The 20438-nt window shown below is 41.5% G+C and overlaps 1 protein-coding gene across 1 annotated transcript in view; it reads right to left on the bottom strand.

Moving 5' to 3' along the window:
- Positions 1–7922: 7922 nt before the first annotated feature.
- LOC135115639 (uncharacterized) overlaps positions 7923–20438 on the bottom strand; it is a 23126-nt gene continuing 10610 nt past the window's right edge. The window contains exons 4-5 of the mRNA XM_064032564.1: positions 8403–8430; positions 7923–8262 (exon numbers count right to left, since the gene is read on the bottom strand). Of these exons, the coding sequence (XP_063888634.1) occupies positions 7923–8262; positions 8403–8430 (368 nt within the window). The remainder of the gene's footprint in view (positions 8263–8402; positions 8431–20438) is intronic.

The following is a 20438-nucleotide window of genomic DNA, read 5'->3' as shown; positions in this document are numbered from 1 at the left end:
TTTAATGGGTTTTTTTGGTTGTGGGCGGTGGGTGAGGAAGGGGGCAGGAGAGCTGGGCAACGGGCGAAACAGGAGGTAGATGAGAGGAAGGGAGCGGAGAAAGATGGATAGCGGAAATGGAAGAGACGTGGAAAAGTGAGGGAAAGAGAGGGAGGTAAAATATTAGGTGATAGTGATAGTGATAGTAGTAGTAGTAGTAGTAGTAGTAGTAGTGGTGGTGGTAGTAGTAGTAGTAGTAGTAGTAGTAATTATAGCGCCAGTCATTACAAAACAGTAAGAAAAACATCAACAAAAACATCAACATCACCACAAAGAAAACATAAAAAATAAGAAAAAAAAAAAAAAAAAAAAAAAAAAATATATATATATATATATATATATATATATATATATATATATATATATATATATATATATATATATATATATATATAACCACCACCACCACACACACACACACACACACACACACACACACACACACCTTCCTCTCACCATGCACACTTCACGCAGTTAAACATTCACCATGGCACGAAAGACAACCACCACCACCACCACCACCAGTACCATCACCACCACTACCACCACCACCACCACCTTTCCCCTTTGTCACGAGGAAATAACGATACAAAATTAATACTAGAAGCTTAACTCACACACACACACACACACACACACACACACACACACACACACACCTGGTTCATGATTCACCTGCTCCACCTGTCGCCACCCTCCATGTATTAATTATCACCTACATGACCACCATAATTAACTCAAACACCTGTGCATGTATAATTGACTCACGCAAACCTTACCTGCCTCACACCTGCCTCTACTTTACGTTTGTACTTACACGCGACGAGAATGGGTGTGTGTTTTTATGTGAGGAGGAGGAGGAGGAGGAGGAGGAGGAGGAGGAGGAGGAGGAGGAGGAGGAGGAGGAGGAGGAGGAGGAGGAGGAGGAGGAGAGAAAGAAGAAAGAAGATTAGAAATACGAAAAAGGAGAATAAAACAAAACAAACCAGGATTTTCTCATAAGGTAATATAATAATAATAATAATAATAATAATAATAATAATAATAATAATAATAATAATAATAATAATAATAATAATAATAATTCATTATATACAAACATCCTATCCTTATTTTCAAATTTGGACACACACAAAAAAATCCAACCACTACCACCACTTGCGCAGAGAGAGAGAGAGAGAGAGAGAGAGAGAGAGAGAGAGAGAGAGAGAGAGAGAGAGAGAGAGAGAGAGAGAGAGAGAGAGAGAGAGAGAGAGAGAGAGAGAGAGAGAGAGAGAGAGAGAGAGAGAGAGAGAGAGAGTTTGCTGCTCCTGGAATTCTGTATAATCCTTCACTAGGGAGCAAAGAATTTAGGCTTAGGTAAAGACTTTGGCAAGTATTTACCAAACATAATTTTTAGGAAGGGAGGGCAAGAGAGAGAGAGAGAGAGAGAGAGAGAGAGAGAGAGAGAGAGAGAGAGAGAGAGAGAGAGAGAGAGAGAGAGAGAGAGAGAGAGAGAGAGAGAGAGAGAGAGAGAGAGAGAGAGAGAGAGAGAGAGAGAGAGAGAGAGTAGGGAGAGAGTAGGGAGAGCGGAGGGAGGGAGGCCTAGAGGAGTAGAGGAATGGATGGGGTTGGAGAGAGGCCTAAAAATATGGTCAGAATCTTAGCTGTGTTAGTGTAGGCAGTGCGTATTTCTGGATTCTGGTCTGCGTAGGCCTACTGTGGGAGGCCTGCCCAGTCAGGTCAGTACTTTACACGGACACACATTGGAAAGAAATGGACCATGAATACTCCTGAGACACAAGTGAATAAGTGATCCAAGATGGCCAATTTCTTTCTCTTTATTTATTTATTTATTCATTCATTTATTTATTTATTTATTTATTTATTTTATCTTATTTATTTATTTACCTTTTTTGGTGTGAGGAGAGAGGGAGGAGGGGGAGGAGAGAGAGAGAATGGGCAGAAAGAACAGGAGGAGGTGTAATATTCTCTCTCTCTCTCTCTCTCTCTCTCTCTCTCTCTCTCTCTCTCTCTCTCTCTCTCTCTCTAGTTAAGCTAGAGAGAGAGAGAGAGAGAGAGAGAGAGAGAGAGAGAGAGAGAGAGAGAGAGAGAGAGAGAGAGAGAGAGAGAGAGAGAGAGAGAGAGAGAGAGAGAGAGAGAGAGAGAGAGAGAGAGAGTCTCTATGAGAGCGTCAACAACCTTTCCTGAATGCATTTGTTGGCAAAGGAGGAGGAGGAGGAGGAGGAGGAGGAGGAGGAGGAGGAGGAGGAGGAGGAGGAGGAGGAGGAGGAGGAGGAGGAGGAGGGGTTACATAGTTACACTGAAAACCAAGCCACAACACACCGTGCGGTCCTCACGATGTGACTTAACCTAGGACTAATAAAGTGATGGTTGAAGAAAAGCACAGCAAAGCAGAAGGCTCTCTCCCCACCCTCCACTCCCTCCGGCATAACCCATACAAGAAAAAAAAAAACCCGGAAATAAATACCTTACGGGGTTAGAGAAGGAAAAAACCTTTAGGAAATTTTATAGGAAAGAAAGAAAATAGATGAAATGAGGTGCCCCATTTTCTGAAGGCAAGGAAGTTAATCTCTAATACACAAACCATGTTAGCAGCGGACTGGAGGCAAAATATTTGTCAAGACGGCGTTTAAAAGTCTCTTCGGTGTTGCAGGAGGAGGAGGAGGAGGAGGAGGAGGAGGAGGAGGAGGAGGAAGACAAGGATAACGATGACAAAAATAGGAGTGGAAATAGAGAGAAAAAAATCTGGAAGGGAATAAAAGGAAGAAAAATGGGAAAGGGATGAGAGTGATTGAAGGAATCTGATGGGGGCAATATGTCATAGTGTGTGTGTGTGTGTGTGTGTGTGTGTGTGTGTGTGTGTGTGTGTGTGTGTGTGTGTGTGTGTGTGTGTGTGTGTGTGTGTGTGTGTGTGTGTGTGTGTGTGTGTGTGTGTGTGTGTGTGTGTGTGTGTGTGTGTGTGTGAGGTAAAAGGGCATAAGTATTCACAAACTCTCTCTCTCTCTCTTTCTCACACACACACACACACACACACACACACACACACACACACACACACACACACAAACACACACACAAGAGCCATGTTGTTTTAAGAGCAACGCTGGAAAGGAAAAATGCACTAGTTTAATCATAACAAGATTTCAGACACACCTGACGCCGACATAACAGTGTGTGTGTGTGTGTGTGTGTGTGTGTGTGTGTGTGTGTGTGTGTGTGTGTGTGTGTGTGTGTGTGTGTGTGTGTGTGTGTGTGTGTGTGTGTGTGTGTGTGTGTGTGTGTGTGTGTGTGTGTGTGTGTGTGTGTGTGATTTAAGTCTTCAATTGAATATCATAAAAGCTACAATGCATAACAACAACAACACTTTTTTTTTTTTAATTTGCTTCTTCATTTAGTGATTGAAAAAAAAACTCACATCGGAAGTAATAGTAATAGTAATAATAATAATAATAATAATAATAATAATAATAATAATAATAATAATAATAATAATAATAATAATAATAATAATAATGATCAGTTTCTTCACCTTTCTTCCTTCCTTCTTTCATCATTATACTCTATTTCCTCCTGTGTTTTTCTCCTTCCCTCTCCTTCGCAATTTTTCTCCTGATTCCTCCTTCTATTTGTCACTATTTTTACAGGTTTTCTTCTAACACTTTTTCCTCTCTCTCTCTCTCTCTCTCTCTCTCTCTCTCTCTCTCTCTCTCTCTCTCTCTCTCCATTTCCATTCCATTTTCATATTTCTTTTTAAATTCCCTTCCTTCCTCCAATTATTTCTTATCTTATTTCCTCTCTTCGTAACTCTTTTTTTTTCCCCTCTTGTTTTCCATCACTTTCTTCTATTCCTGTGCTCCATTCCCATTCTTTCTCCCCTCCCTGTCTTTCTATCTCCCTCTTTCACTTTACCCCTTCATTCTTTCTCCCTCCCTGTCTGTCTCTCTCTCTCTCCCCCTTCCTCCCTCCTTCCCTCACTTCCTTCCGTCCTTCCTTCCTTCCTTCCTTCCTTCCTTCCTTCCTTCCATTTTTCCTTTCCTCTCTGATGTTTTCTCGCTTATGCTGGAATGGTGAGATTAGTTCTCTCTCTCTCTCTCTCTCTCTCTCTCTCTCTCTCTCTCTCTCTCTCTCTCTCTCTCTCTCTCTCTCTCTCTCTCATAAGCAAGCCTCAGATGCCAGTCATTAATTATCTACTTAGCGTCCTTACCTCCTTATTTTCTCCTCCTCCTCCTCCTCCTCCTCCTCCTCCTCCTTTCCCAATGTAATCACGGTAACTATACACGTTCCAGAAAACACTAATAAAGGAGGAGGAGAGGAGGAGGAGGAGGAGGAGGAGGAGGAGGAGGAGGAGGAGGAGGAGGAGGAGGAGGAGGAGGAGGAGGAGGAGGAGGAGGAGGAGGAGGAGGAGAAGTAATGAGGAAAATTATATAAATACTCTCTCTCTCTCTCTCCTTCTCTCTCTGTAAGGAAAATAAGTAATAAAATTTTCTCCAGCAATAAATTCAAACACAAGCCAAGCAGGAAATTAATACGTGGAATCACAATCGCTGTCCAGAATTTAATCTTTACAACCCAAAAAATTAAATAAATAAACAAAAAATAATAATAATCGTAAAAAAAAACACGGAAAAAAAGGTAAAATAAACCATTAAGGAATCTGTAAAAAACATTATCGAAATTCCTCAGCGTTGCAATTAAGGAGGTATGAATGAAAAATATGCATTAATTTGTCTTTGTATGAATTTTCTTTTTCAATTTTTTATTTATTTTTTTTTCTCTTCTGTTTTAATTTTACGTGTCCATTCCACAAAATAGTGATGGTGCAGATATGAAATTTGTTCCCACGATGATGATGATGATGATAATGATGAAAAGGAGGAGGAGGAGGAGGAGGAGATGTAGAAGCAGAAAGATGAAGAAAAGAAGGGTAATGAGAAGACGAGAAGGACGAGAAAACGGAGCAAAAGAAGGATCAGAGAAATAAATAACAACAACAACAACAACAACAACAACAACAACAACAACAACAACAACAACAACAACAACAACAACAACAACAACAACAACAACAACAACAACAAAACCCTCTCTCTCTCTCTCTCTCTCTCTCTCTCTCTCTCTCTCTCTCTCTCTCTCTCTCTCTCTCTCTCTCTCTCTCTCTCTCTTTCAAAATTTTCAATCTCTTTTAGTCACCACAAAGTCCTTAAGACAGCAACTCTAATTCCACCAAAGCGAGAGAGAGAGAGAGAGAGAGAGAGAGAGAGAGAGAGAGAGAGAGAGAGAGAGAGAGAGAGAGAGAGAGAGAGAGAGAGAGAGAGAGAGAGAGAGAGAGAGAGAGAGAGAGAGAGAGAGAGAGAGAGAGAGAGTGACGCCGTCTAAATGGTTCTCTGATTAAGCCAAGTTTGGTCTGGAAAGTTCCTCTATTTCATCTTCTTTCTTTCTTCCACTTACTATTTTTAGAGAGAGAGAGAGAGAGAGAGAGAGAGAGAGAGAGAGAGAGAGAGAGAGAGAGAGAGAGAGAGAGAGAGAGAGAGAGAGAGAGAGAGAGAGAGAGAGAGAGAACGCTTTTTATTCACGCTTTCGCTACCTGTTGTTGTTGTTGCCGTTATTGTTATTATTATTATTATTATTATTATTATTATTATTATTATTATTATTATTATCATTATTATTATTATTATTATTATTATTATTATTATCATTATCATCATCATTTATAATTATCGTTAGGCTTCCATTTTTAGTGTTCTGGTATTCTCTCTCTCTCTCTCTCTCTCTCTCTCTCTCTCTCTCTCTCTCTCTCTCTCTCTCTCTCTCTGTCTCTCTCTCTCGTACATCGTTCGTTTCGTTCCGTCCGACAAAACTTCATTTACTGATTTATGGGAACAGTTTCTCACCCCCAGAGAGAGAGAGAGAGAGAGAGAGAGAGAGAGAGAGAGAGAGAGAGAGAGAGAGAGAGAGAGAGAGAGAGAGAGAGAGAGAGAGAGAGAGAGAGGAGTCAATGTCCACTTATTAATGGAGACTGTCATGTACGTTTTTTACTGCCGTGGTATACACACACACACACACACACACACACACACACACACACACACACACACACACACACACACACACACACACACACACACACACAGGTAATAAAAAACTTCAATATATAAGGTGTAAAAACTATCACTTTTTAGGCTTGAAAGAGACACAAGAGATACGTGAAAATAAATCCTTCTCCTTGCACTAATTGGTACTAACTTTTCTTTCCTCCTTTATTCAGGCAGTCCGTGTTTTCTTGTGACTTGTACTCGTGTTTTATTCATACTTCATTCATCTAGTCATTCATTCATTGGTGCTCGGGTGAATTGTTTTGTTGAATTGTTTTGTTGAATTGCTTTGTTTTTCTTCACATTCCTACGAGTAGAGTGAACAGTGTATCAAGCAGCAACGTCGCCGTCATCGTTGTTGTTGTTGTTGTTGTTATTGTTGTTATTGTCACTGTCATCATTATCAATAGTAGCAGCATAATCATTATCAATAAAGTGGTGGTGGAAGCTGTAGCAGTATTAATAGCAGCAGCAGCAGCAGCAGCAGCAGTAACAACAACAACAACAACAACAACAACAACAACAACAACAACAACAACACCAGCAGCAGCAGCAGCAGCAGCAGCAGCAGCAGCAGCAGCAGCAGCATCAGTAACAGTAGTAGTAGTAGTAGTAGTAGTAGTAGTAGTAGTAGTAGTAGTAGTAGTAGTAGTAGTAGTAGTAGTAGTAGTAGTAGTAGTTGTTGTTGTTATTGATTTTTTGTTATTGCTGCTGCTGTTGTTTCTAACTGTCACGTGTCTTGTCCTGTTACAAACACTGGTAGATACGTTAAGTTGTAGCGGAATAGTGTAAGTCGCGGTGCTCACTCACACCACTGCCAAGGTGTTCCCGCGCTCCCTCTTAAAGTGTGTTTAGGCAGGTGTCGTATTAGTGGCTGTCTCCTTGTGCGAAGCTGTCTGCTCTTTGCAGGGTCTATTACATCCCTATACGTGGCTAATCTTTTAACCAAGTTTTCAGCCATGTTGGTGTGGACAGCAGGGAGAAATGTCTTTATCAACCCACCTTTGTTTGTACGTACAAGGTCCATCCACGAACTGGTCACCGGCAACAAACGAGAAATCAGGACTATTTGAATTATTCTTCACAAACAAAAATGACGAGCAACAAGAAAATGTTAACCCTTCGGGTGCAGGTGACGATCTCTTACGGAGGGAAGCGGCCGCAGCGCGTGCGTGTGGTCGCCAAGGACCGCGGCGCGCTGCTGTTCCCCTACCGCCGCAAGCTGGCCTCCATCCCGCTGTACAAGGCGGGGTGGACGCGCCTGCCCGGCGACTTGTGGCGCAACGAGCAGGCCATGGCGGTGCCCGTAGACATGGCCAAGCTGCTCAAGTACAAGAACCTCGCCCTGCAGCTGTACTGCCTGCGCGGGAGTGACGTCAAGCACAAGGGCGTCTTTAACCTCCGGCGGGTGATGGCGCAGCAGCAGCAGGAAGACGAGGTGTTCCTGGCCATGCGCTACTCCGCGCTCTGCTGGTGGCACCGCCTCACCTTCGGCTGCTGCCGCAAGGCTGCCGACGACGAGGCGGTGCCGGTGGTGGTGCGAGGCGGCGGCGAGGTGCGGGGCCGCGACGCCGGAGACGGCGGCCTGGTCAACATGTGGCGCGGCGTCCCTGCCTCAGGGACCCCTGCCCTGTCCCAGGCCACATCTCTGGCAAGCGTGCCAGCCCCCGCCGCGGACTCCCCGCCACCGGCGCCATGGAGCAGCTTGGGGAGCTTCCACCCCCGCGACCAGTGCGATTCCCCGACTCTGGCGCGGTGTTCCCCCAGCTGCTGCGGGAGCACGACCTAGGGGCCGCGGAGGTGGGGACGCGGCAGCGGGCTGAGGAGGTCCCCCCGCAGCGCGGCCCATGGAGGCACGGACGGCTGGCGCGCGGCGTGGTGGCTGCCCTCGGAACTGCGGGAGGTCTGGCGGTGGCCGCGGGCACGCTGGTGGCCGGGCAGGACGCGCCGCTCGTGCACTGGCTGGTCTGCGGACTGGCTGCGGCCCTCGCGCTGGCGTACGCATTCGCCCACGCCCGTGTGAGGCGGCGACGCCGGCGAGGCAGAAGCAGAGGGCGCGAAGGGTGTTCCGTAGAGGGAGCAGCACCCTGAGGAGAGCTGCCCGCCCAGCCGCCAGGGCGGACAGCTCTCAACACACGGACCACCATCTCTATGCCTATATAAGGCAAATGTATGTATGTATGTATGTATGTATGAATGTATGTATGTATGTATTTATGTATGTATATAAAGGTAAACACTCCAGACAAAGTGATTTATGAATACCATGGAGAGTCAAACAAACTGATGGCATCTGTGTTAACAACATACACCCACAAGTAAAAGTGGTCTTTAAAGTGGTCTCATGCATCAAAAGTGCATGAGAAAGAACGCCTGACAGCAGTTGTGACGTAGACCATGAACACAAGTGATGCTTCTTGATTAGTAATTAACATGGAACAAGTTATGTACAGTTAACACGCTGACAGAAGAATTTACTTCTATATTATAATTTGATATAATAATAGTAACATTAATAATAATAATAATAATAATAATAATAATAATAATAATAATAATAATAATAATAATAATAATAATAATAATAATAATAATAACAATAACACTTCAGTACTTGGTGCACGATATGTTAGGTGAGCACATGCCAGCAGCAGTGTGATGGACAACACAATAACAACACCTGAACATCAGCGGAAGGTACTAAGCTGATCAGTAAGTGGACAGAATACGAGTTTTTAACCTACTTTTCGATGTCTTGAGGGAGGGCGCGTCCTACAGGTGGGGAGGAAGAGAATACTATAAAACACGCCCCAAGTGACTAGTGGAGTGTTAGAACTTTGTAAGGCGGCGCAGAGGAAGACTAAGACCATCACGGCGGCGGGTGCTGTAGTCAGAAGATGGAGGAAGGTTGTGCATTTCACTTTTATTTACGGGCACGAGGGCAGCCATTGCTAGTTTAGTTATGTCATTTGGTTTTAAAAGTTTAGTCTGTCTGAAGAGTGGATCTGAATGTTCTAGATGATTGCTGTTGAGTTATATTGCTTTGAGTTATAATTTTAGAGGAGTTAGATAGTAGTAGTAGTAGTAGTAGTAGTAGTAGTAGTAGTAGTAGTAGTAGTAGTAGTAGTAGTAGTAGTAGTAGTCTCAGTAGTAGCAGCACATTAATATGAGGCGGCGTACATTTAACCCTCACTTTCCCCTTGGCAATTAGGAACAGAAAAAATCACACACACACACACACACACACACACACACACACACACACACACACACACACACACACACACACACACACACACACACACACACACACACACACACACACACACACATTTCTTTTTTTTTTCTAACATACAAACTCAGCCTCATTTTCTGACGCTTGACTGTGATGATGACGGCGGCGGCTTCTCCAGACACGTCCCCTCTTTGGCCTCACCCCGATAACTCCTTTCACGGACGAGAGGGGAACTTTTATAAATACATCCACTATTTTTCCGGTGGCGCTAAGTTGAGGTACCTGAAGGCCTACGCGGGGTTAATTAGCATGCAGGTAGAGACAGACAGACTGATTTGAGTATTCATATATTCAACCCTCTGCCTACCTGCTCTGCCTCTCCCTCCTCCTCCTCCTCCTCCTCCTCCTTTTCCCTCTTTCCTCCTTCTTTACCTCTCCCCTGTACGTATTTCCCCTCTTCCCCTCTTCCCTTCTCCCCTTCCAGTGACTTGTAAAGGATTTATTTTTCCGCGACATCTTTATTTTCCCTCGGTGACTTAATCGGATTTTGTCTCTCTCTCTCTCTCTCTCTCTCTCTCTCTCTCTCTCTCTCTCTCTCTCTCTCTCTCTCTCTCTCTCTCTCTCTCTCTCTCTCTCTCTCTCTCTCTCTCAACTTCCAGGTATTTACGAGTTTTTCTCCAACTTCTTTTTTTTTCATTATGTTTATTCGTGTGATTTTCCTTCCCCTGTTTATTTGAGCTTTTTCTTTTTTTTCCTCTTTTTCCTTTTACTGTCTCCTTTCCTCGCAAAACCTTAATTTCTCGGGAGATATTTCCCAAGGAGAGGAAATTTGTCTGTGGTTCTCCGGCATTTTTTTTTTTTACTCCTCTCAAAAGTGTCAGACTGTAAGATTAAATTAAATCCTTCTTTTTTTTATTTTATTTTTTTATCATATGTTTGCGTGGGAGATGATCCGATTCTTCTTTACGCAATTTGTTCCGTGTTGATAAAGACGATTATTAGTGTGTGTGTGTGTGTGTGTGTGTGTGTGTGTGTGTGTGTGTGTGTGTGTGTGTGTGTGTGTGTGTGTGTGTGTGTGTGTGTGTGTGTGTGTGTGTGTGTGTGTGTGTGTGTGTTTTACAGCCAAAAAAAAAAAATTTCCGTGAAGATGAAAAAACTTTAAGTAATCAACGCCTCAAGATTAATTATTATGATGGCGAATGTGTGTGTGTGTGTGTGTGTGTGTTTGTGTGTGTGTGTGTGTGTAAGGGCGGGACAGCTTTAAAGGAACAAGAATATATATCTCCATTTTTTTCTCCGTCTCTCTCTCTCTCTCTCTCTCTCTCTCTCTCTCTCTCTCTCTCTCTCTCTCTCTCTCTCTCTCTCTCTCTCTCTCTCTCTCTCTCTCTTCGTTTATTTGTTTGTTTGCTTTTTTTTTTTAATTTCTTCTTTTCTGTATAGCGGGCGAGGATTCAGCTCTGCAGCGAACCAACTTTTTTGGCATCTATTCATTCTGTCTTTTATATTTTTTTTTCTTGTTTTTTGTTTTTAAGTCTATAGGAGGTGAACGAAACATTTATTTATTTATTATTTTTTTTTATGTGTGTGTGTTTCTAAGATTAACAAAAGTAGTAATTATTTTTTCTCCCTCGCTCTCCATAGACAAAATTACAATTCATACAAGTATTAGAGGCATAAGAACAGTAGAAATGCAATAAATTAAGTAAGTGAAACAATATCTTTTTTTTTTCTCTTATTTCTCCATCCACGTTCATGAAATCTATCAAGGGAATACTTTGAATAACACCCAAAATCCTGAATGACGTCCTTCTGAAGCTGCTGATACGACTACCTTTAATAATGATGACAACAAAAATTTATTCAACCTACACGTTTTCCGTTTTATAATTTATGCAACAAAAATATTTCTGCCGGCACCACCACCTCCACCACCACCACCACTAACGCACCATCACAAACACATAGCAGACCAACAAAAAAATTACCGTGAACAGAGTAGTAGTAGTAGTAGTAGTAGTAGTAGTAGTAGTAGTAGTAGTAGTAGTAGTAAAATAATAATAATAATAATAATAATAATAATAATAATAATAATAATAATAATAATAATAATAATAATAATAATAATAATAATAATAATAACACAGGTGAGGGGCCCAGGCAGGTGTAGTGGCTAACACCTGACGCGGACAGGTTCTCACGGGGACAGGTGACGGGACCACTGACAGGAAGCCATGAATAATAAGCGAGTTTCCTTCCTTCCTCTCTCTCTCTCTCTCTCTCTCTCTCTCTCTCTCTCTCTCTCTCTCTCTCTCTCTCTCTCTCTCTCTCTCTCTCTCTCTCTCTTCAATCTCTTTCCTCCTCCTCCACGTTCTCCTTCTTCTTCGTACCCTCCAAATCTTTCCCTCTCAAGATGGCACCACTGTACCACTGTTTCTGGGATACTGTGTGTGTGTGTGTGTGTGTGTGTGTGTGTGTGTGTGTGTGTGTGTGTGTGTGTGTGTGTACAGGGGCCTTATCCGTCCATGTATGGAGTATGCTTCACACGTCTGGGGGATCCACTCATACCGCTCTCCTAGACAGGGTGGAATCAAAAGCTTTTCGTCATTAATTCCTCTCTTCTAACTGTCTTCAGCCTCTTTCTCATCGCCGCAGTGTTGCATCTCTTGCTATCTTCTACCACTGTTTTCATATTCACTGCTCTTCTGATCTTGTTAACTGCATGCCTCCCCTCCTCCCGTGGCCTCGCTGCACAAGACTTTCTACTTTCTCTCACCCCTATTTTGTCCACTTCTCTAATGCAAGTATTCACACTCATTAATTTCTTTTTGGCAAACTCTTGAACTGCATACGTGTTTCTGTATTTCTTCCTTCCCATGACCTGAACTTTTTCAAGAGGGAGGTTTCAAGACACTTGTGCCCCAATTTTGGATGACACTTTTGACCTTCAGCGACTGTTACCTGAGTGGACCCTTCTGTTTCATTTCTTTTATTCATTTATCCATTTTATTTATTTTTTTTCGTTTTTTTTTTTTTTTGTTGCCCTCGTCCAGCGCCCCTCTTTCATAAAAACACAACACAGAATACGAAATTAAAAGAATGAAGACCATTAAGATTATGAAGTCTCTCTCTCTCTCTCTCTCTCTCTCTCTCTCTCTCTCTCTCTCTCTCTCTCTCTCTCTCTCTCTCTCTCTCTCTCTCTCCAGCTACACTTCCTCCCATCACCACACCAGTTCATCTCCTTCTTTCCCCCAATTCCTTCCTTTCCTCCCTCCCCTCTCTTCCTTTACCTCCGTCCCTCCGTCCCTTCCTCTCTCTCTCTCTCTCTCTCTCTCTCTCTCTCTCTCTCTCTCTCTCTCTCTCTCTCTCTCTCTCTCCCTCCTTCCCTGTTCCGGCGGAAGGAATGCGAGAGGGGGAAAGAGGGGAAAGAAATGGACGGACGGACGGACGGACGGACGGACGGACGGACGGACACACACACACACACACACACACACACACACACACACACACACACACACACACACACACACACACACACACACACACACAGTGAGAGAGAGAGAGAGAGAGAGAGAGAGAGAGAGAGAGAGAGAGAGAGAGAGAGAGAGAGAGAGAGAGAGAGAGAGAGAGAGAGAGAGAGAGAGAGAGAGAGAGAGAGAGACTAATGACAATAATAATGAAAAATTGAGAGAGAAAACACACACACACACACACACACACACACACACACACACACACACACACACACACACACACACACACACACACACACACACGAGGGAAAAAAAAAAAAAAAGGAAGGGGGAAAAAATGGAAGAGGAAAACACAGATTCCCAGCTAAATCGTGGGGCAGTCTGTAAAACCTTTCCCGGGGGTGGAAAATGGATGCGACCTCTGCAGGGAAAAAAATATATATATATATGGAACAAATATTTTCCCCCTAGATGCTCTTAAGAAGTAACGCGGCTGGACTTGGCCTAGGAAACGGAAGGGAAAAAATATGGAAGGAAAGGTTGGAATAGGAAAAAATCGCGTATAGAAAGCAAGAAGAAGAAAAGGGAGAAAAAGATGAAGTAAAAGAAAGTGATAGAATTTTCTTGTTTTTGGTTATTTGGAATGTGTGTAAAGGAAGGAAGGAAGGAAGGAAGGAAGGAAGGAAGGAAGGAAGGAAGGAAGGAAGGAAGGAAGGAAGGAAGGAAGGAAGGAAGGAAGGAAGGAAGGAAGAAAAAAAGGAAGAAAAGAAGAACTAAGACAGAAAAAAAATAGAAGAAAAAAAGGATGAATATAAAAAAAAGTAGAAGTGAAAAAAATGTAAGGTAAGAAGAGAAAGTAAAGAAAAGTACGAAAAAAAAGCTAAATGTCTGAATTATTTGAGAACAAGAGAAAATAAATAAATAAATAAGAGAAGAAGATAAAACATCAAGGAAGAAGAATGAAAAAGTAAGAATGCCATAGAAAAGTAACGTTAGAATGAATGAAATATAAAGAGCAAATAAATACAGAGAGGAAACGTGAACATACAAGAAAATATGAAAAAAAACGGAAAAAAATGATAAGCAAGAAGAAAGTAGGAGAAAATAAGGAATAAAAATTAAAGTTTCCGTAAAATGAATATACTATGCATTGACAGAGAAGGAAAATAAAACAGTATGCAGTGAAATTATGAGACGGTAAAAAAATAAATAAATAAACAAACAAGCAAAAATAGGGAAATAGAGAAAGACAGGAAAGGAAGAAGAAGGAATTAAAGAAAAAAAGTCTATTATTAGTTACGTATATACGAAAGAGGAAAAAGGGAAATATGAGCGTTAAACAAGGCATAGGGAAAAGTGAATAAATGTTTGGAATAAAGAGAAAGTGAAGAGATAAGACAAAGCAAGTAAACTGAAGAAAAAATAAGAAAAAAATATATTCGGTCCTCAGTTTACGTATGGAAAAGAAAATTAGAATAAATGAGACATAAGAAATATTGAATAAATGAAAGGAAAAAATATTTGAAGGGATGTGAACAAAAAAACAATGAATAACGAAAAGAGAAACGCGAACAAATAAAGAGAATAAGAAAGAAGGAATATAAACGGAATGAAAAAGGAAGGAAAACACGATAAATAAAGAAAACGGATACGTGAAAGAGAAACATACAATAAGAAAGAAAGAATGAAGGAAGAACAAGACAAATAAAGAAAAACGATAAGTGAAAATATAAATAAATACAATAAGAAAGAAAAGATGTCAAAGAAATGAAAAAAAAAATTACGAAAACATAGAAAATCGAATAAGACAAAGGAAAATGTGAATAAATACATAAAATAAGAGGAACAAAAGGAGATAAGGAAAGAGGGAAACAGAGGATTTGAGATTTGGTAAAAGGGGAATTGGAAAAGGGGAAAACGAAAGAGGGTAATTTCATTTTTTTTCCCCCAATGGCGACACCAAGATAAGAAAGGAACACACACACACACACACACACACACACACACACACACACACACACACACACACACACACACACACACACACACACACACACACACACACACACAGGATTTAAAGGTACACATTCATACAAAAATAACACATACATATATGCACTGTTCCCTTCCCACTGAAATACAACTATTGAACTCTCTCTCTCTCTCTCTCTCTCTCTCTCTCTCTCTCTCTCTCTCTCTCTCTCAAAAAGTATTAACAGAACACTCGCACGCACACAAAAGGAAAATACACACATACTTGAAAGGAAACAGGAAAAAAAAACTAATATTCGGTTAAAGAGTAAATAAAAACATACAAATAAAGCAAAATCATAAACAGACATACAAATAAAAGAACCGTCATACAACATACACATTACCAGAAAAAAATAAAATAAAACAAGTAAATAATATCGAAAATTTTTAAGGAAACATGAAACAAACCAAATTGAAGATAAAATAATGAAAAAAACATAAAAAGAGAGAGAGAGAGAGAGAGAGAGAGAGAGAGAGAGAGAGAGAGAGAGAGAGAGAGAGAGAGAGAGAGAGAGAGAGAGAGAGAGAGAGAAAATGTAAGTAGACATACATACATACATACATACATACATACATACATACATACAGACAGACAGACAGACAGACAGACAGACAGAGATACAGAGACAGACGGAGGACGGGCAGGTAAACAGATAATATTTGAGAAAGGAATTAAGATGATGACTTTTATTAGGTGATTAGACACAAATGATCGGGCAAACAGGTCGTTAATCAAGGCTCAAGACAGGTAAACAGGTGTGTGTGTGTGTGTGTGTGTGTGTGTGTGTGTGTGTGTGTGTGTGTGTGTGTGTGTGTGTGTGTGTGTGTGTGTGTGTGTGTGTGTGTGTGTGTGTGTGTGAGAGAGAGAGAGAGAGAGAGAGAGAGAGAGAGAGAGAGAGAGAGAGAGAGAGAGAGAGAGAGAGAGAGAGAGAGAGAGAGAGAGAGAGAGAGAGAGAGAGAGAGAATTTCTGTCAGTCATTCAGTTTTTAATCCATTTCATTCTTTCTTCCTTTTTTTGTTTCGCTCTCTCCCCTTTTCCTCTTTCTTCTCCTCCCCTCCATCTTTCCTTTCACCTTCCTCCTCTATAGCCTTTCTTAATTAAAGCTTCCTCTTTCTCTCACTTTTTTTTTACTTTTCTCTCTCTCTCTCTCTCTCTTTCTCTCTCTCTCTCCTCTCACTCTAGTCTATCACTGTATTTTACATTTTACATTTACTTTCAATTCTTTCAACTCTCTCTCTCTCTCTCTCTCTCTCTCTCTCTCTCTCTCTCTCTCTCTCTCTCTCTCTCTCTCTCTGTGTGTGTGTGTGTGTGTGTGTGTCTGTGTGTGTGAAACGTCAGTAGTAGTAGTAGTAGTAGTAGTAAATACAATTCTTTTACTACACACACACACACACACACACACACACACACACACACACACACACACACACACACACACACACACACACTAAAAGCCCAAGAGATGTACAGACCACAAAAACAAATACACAAACAAAGCATTCGACACACACCGGGAGAAGAAAAAAAAAAAAAAAAAAAAAAAAAAAAAAAAAAAAGCAGAGGGGACTCCATTGTAGTGCTGTTATGTAGAAAAGTTTTATCCTTCCATAAAGCTAAGGGTATGCTGGAGCCAAACAACACCAACACCCAACAGCTGCAATAACAATAACACCAATGATAACAAACAAGAGGACAAAAAAATGACTAAGAAAAAAAGGGATTTAAAAGTCAACAAAAACAATAACTACAGTAACAAAAAAAAAAAAGCAGCTAAAAGGAATAATAATAGTAATCGTAAACCTCAAAACAACAACAAAATCAATGAGGGTAATAACAGCAGGGCACCAGCAAAAATACAACTGCATCCAAACAACTATTACAACTATTAACAACTTCCATAACAACAGCACCAGTGGTAGTAGCAACAGCAATAACAGGCACGGAAACTGAAGCAACACCCACTACACAAACAGTGACCAAAACAACAACAACAACAACAACAACAAAATATTACTACTACTACTACTACTACTACTACTACTACTACTACTACTACTACTAAACCTCTAAATTATCCATGTGAGAAAGAGAAAAGAAAAGGACTAGCAAACTTTTTTTTTTTCGTTTGTCTTTTTTTTTTTAAGGTACAAATGGAAAAGTGAGGAGGCGCCACTTGACGAGCAGACACACACAGCTTTTAACAGCCATTAAATAAGCCATTAACTTCGCCACATTTCCCCTTTAACCTCCCTTCCTTACTCTCTTTAAATGTTTTCCTTTTTTCCTCTCCCTTTTTTCCCTGTTTCTTTTTCACCTTTTCATTTTCTTCGTCTTCCCATTTTTTTTTATTTATTTCTCCCTTTCTCTTTCTTCCTCACCTTTTTATTTTTTTCCTTTTATCCTCTCTCTCTCTCTCTCTCTCTCTCTCTCTCTCTCTCTCTCTCTCTCTCTCTCTCTCTCTCTCTCTCTCTCTCTCTCTCTCTCACATTTTCAGTTTTTCTCGTCTCATCTCCCTCTCTCACACATTTTGATTTTCTTCCGCTTTTCATTTTCTTCCTTTTATTTCTCTTTTCTCTTCGTCAACTTTTCATTCTACTTGTTTCCACTTTTTTTTTTTCGTTTTATCCCTTCTCCCACCTTTTCATTTTCTTTCTATTCACATTTTTTTTTTCCTTCGTCTCTCACCTCTTCATTTTCTTCCCCTTTTCCTGTCCTCCCTATCCTTTATTTTTCTTTCTTCCCCTTCCCTCTTCCACCTCTTCTTTACCATCTCTCTCTCTTCATCTTCTTTCTTCTCCTCCCTTCCTTTTATTCTCTGTATTCTCTCTCCTTACTTTCTGCCTTTTTCATCTTTCTTCCTTCTTCCCTCTTTCTCTCTATCTTTACCTTCTAACTCTCTACGTTTTCACCTCTTACTCTCTTCCTTTACCTCTTTCCCCTTGTCTTATCTACCTCTTCCTCCCTTTTCTTGCATTTACTTTCATTCTCTCCCTCATCCTCTCATTTATCTCCTTCCCCTTGTTTTATTTTCCTCTTCCTTTTTTTGCACTTACTCTTTCCCTTTTTCTTTTCCTCTCCTTTATCGCCTTCCCTTTCTTTAATTATCATTTTCTCTCTCTATCCCCACTTTTTTTAGTAGTCTTGATCTCTCCCCATCACACAATCTATTAAATCATTAAAGTTTACTCTCCCTTTCCCTCCCCTCCCTTCCCCTCTCTTCTCTTCCCTCCTTTTCTCTTTCCCTCTCCCTCTCTAACCATCACATTATGTTTCAAATCATTTAGTCTCCCCTTCCCCTCCCTTCTCTTCCCTTCCCCCTCCCTTCTCTTCCCTTCCCTTCCCTTCACTTCACTTCCCTTCACTCAATCGTCTTACCTTCTTTCCAACCCCAGCGTCACGGAAAGAGCAAGAGAGAGAGAGAGAGAGAGAGAGAGAGAGAGAGAGAGAGAGAGAGAGAGAGAGAGAGAGAGAGAGAGAGAGAGAGAGAGAGAGAGAGAGAGAGAGAGAGAGAGAGAGAGAGAGAGAGAGAGAGAGAGAGAGAGAGAGAGAGAGAGAGAGAGAGAGAGACGTTTGGTGTTAAGGTTCTGAATGTCTATAAATCGTATCAGTCTATAATGTATAGAGAGGAAGGCGCGTCCCTTAGCGACTGTGTTCTTATGGATGAGCACGGGGAGTTTGGTGGTGGTGGTGGTGGTGGTGGTAAAGGAAGGACAGAAAAGAATACGAAGGAGGAGGAGGAGGAGGAGGAGGAGAAACAAGAAGAACAAGAACAGGGACAAGACCAAGAAGAACAAGACGTAGAGGAACAAAGAAAACAAGAAGAAAACAAGAACAACACTAATAAGAAAAACAAAAACAACAATAAAAAACAAGAACAATAAGAACAAAAACAAGAACAACAATTATAATAACAACAAGAGCAACAACAACAACAAAAACGAGGAGGAAAAACCAAAGAGAAGCAGAGTATAAAAAAAAAAAATAGGAGAGGAAAATGGAAGTAAAGCTTATAGGGCAGAGACGAGAGGAGGAGGAGGAGGAGGAGGAGGAGGAGGAGGAGGAGGAGGAGGAGGAGGAGGAGGAGGAAAGAGAAGAAGATTATTACATCAATTGTTAAAAAAAAAATCAATAAATCTAAACGTGGCCAGACTATTCCTTCCTCCTCCTCCTCCTTCTCCTCCTCCTCTTCTTCTTTCCCTTTCCTCCCTTCAACTGAGTAAAATAAAAGTCTATTTCATATTCATTTGCAAGTAATCTAAGTTTTCCCTTAGAGACGGTGTGTGTGTGTGTGTGTGTGTGTGTGTGTGTGTGTGTGTGTGTGTGTGTGTGTGTGTGTGTGTGTGTGTGTGTGTGTGTGTGTGTGTGCGCGCAGATCCATTAATAGCCTACCACAACCACCTGCTTCTCTCTCTCTCTCTCTCTCTCTCTCTCTCTCTCTCTCTCTCTCTCTCTCTCTCTCTCTCTCTCTCTCTCTCTCTCTCTCTACCTACGCACCTGTATGAGTTTGCTTCAGTTTCTCAGGTGTTAGTTACCTGTTAACGTTCAATTAACACACGCAAAGCCATTCACTTGCTTTCCGAGGCGTTTATACCTTCCCCCCACCCCCCGTCTGTCCGTCTGTCTATAGAGGCCCCACGCGCACCTGTCGGCCCGTCCCACCTGTCCGTCTTCATATTCCCCCGTCAGTCTATTCTCGTGACGCAGAATCGCTAACTTCAATCGCTCACCTGGTGTCGGTACCCATTAGTTTACCTGTCCGTCTATTTTTGGCCAGTTACTCCCCCTCTCTCTCTCCCTCTCCCTTTCTCACTTCGGCGATCGATTTATCTTTACCGTGTGTGTGTGTGTGTGTGTGTGTGTGTGTGTGTGTGTGTGTGTGTGTGTGTGTGTGTGTGTGTGTGTGTGTGTGTGTGTGTGTGTGTGTGTGTGTGTGTGTGTGTGTGTGTTTAAAAAGAGGGACAGAGGCACAGATACACTAGATTTTATAAAGACACACTGATACATACATACACACATACAAACACATACCTGCAGCCTCTGTCATCCACACCTACACACACACGTAAGCACCTGATGCATTGTTCACTAATTAATACTCCTACCTGTACGTCCATACCTGTGCTCTCCCTTTCCTTTGTTAACCTGCATTTTTTTCCTTATTTATCTTGTGTCTCTCATTGATCTCCACTAGTTATTAATTATTCTCATGTATTTTATAGTTCCTCTTATCAAAGTCTTGCCGCCTATACGTTACTGATTCCCTTGTGCTTCGATTTTTTTTTTTTTTACGTCTCTTTTCATTCCCTTCTCATTCAACTTGCATATTTTTCATCTTTTCTTTTCTTTCTATTCACCTCCTATTTTTTCCCCTGTTCATTTTCTTCCCACTCACTTTCCTTATTTTGCATCTTTTCATTTTCTTTCCATTCATCTCCCATATTTTCCCATCCTTTCACCCCTTCCCATCACCTCATACCTTCCCCGCCTTCCATTCCCCTCCCACTTCACCCCTACATTCCACACAAACCTCCCAGCAATCTCTACCATCCCTTTGATTT

The sequence above is a fragment of the Scylla paramamosain genome, chromosome 29 (assembly GCF_035594125.1).
Source record: "Scylla paramamosain isolate STU-SP2022 chromosome 29, ASM3559412v1, whole genome shotgun sequence".
NCBI classification, from domain to species: domain Eukaryota; kingdom Metazoa; phylum Arthropoda; class Malacostraca; order Decapoda; family Portunidae; genus Scylla; species Scylla paramamosain.
The sequence above is the reverse complement of the archived record's forward strand: the minus strand, read 5'-3'. Positions and strand labels throughout refer to the sequence as shown.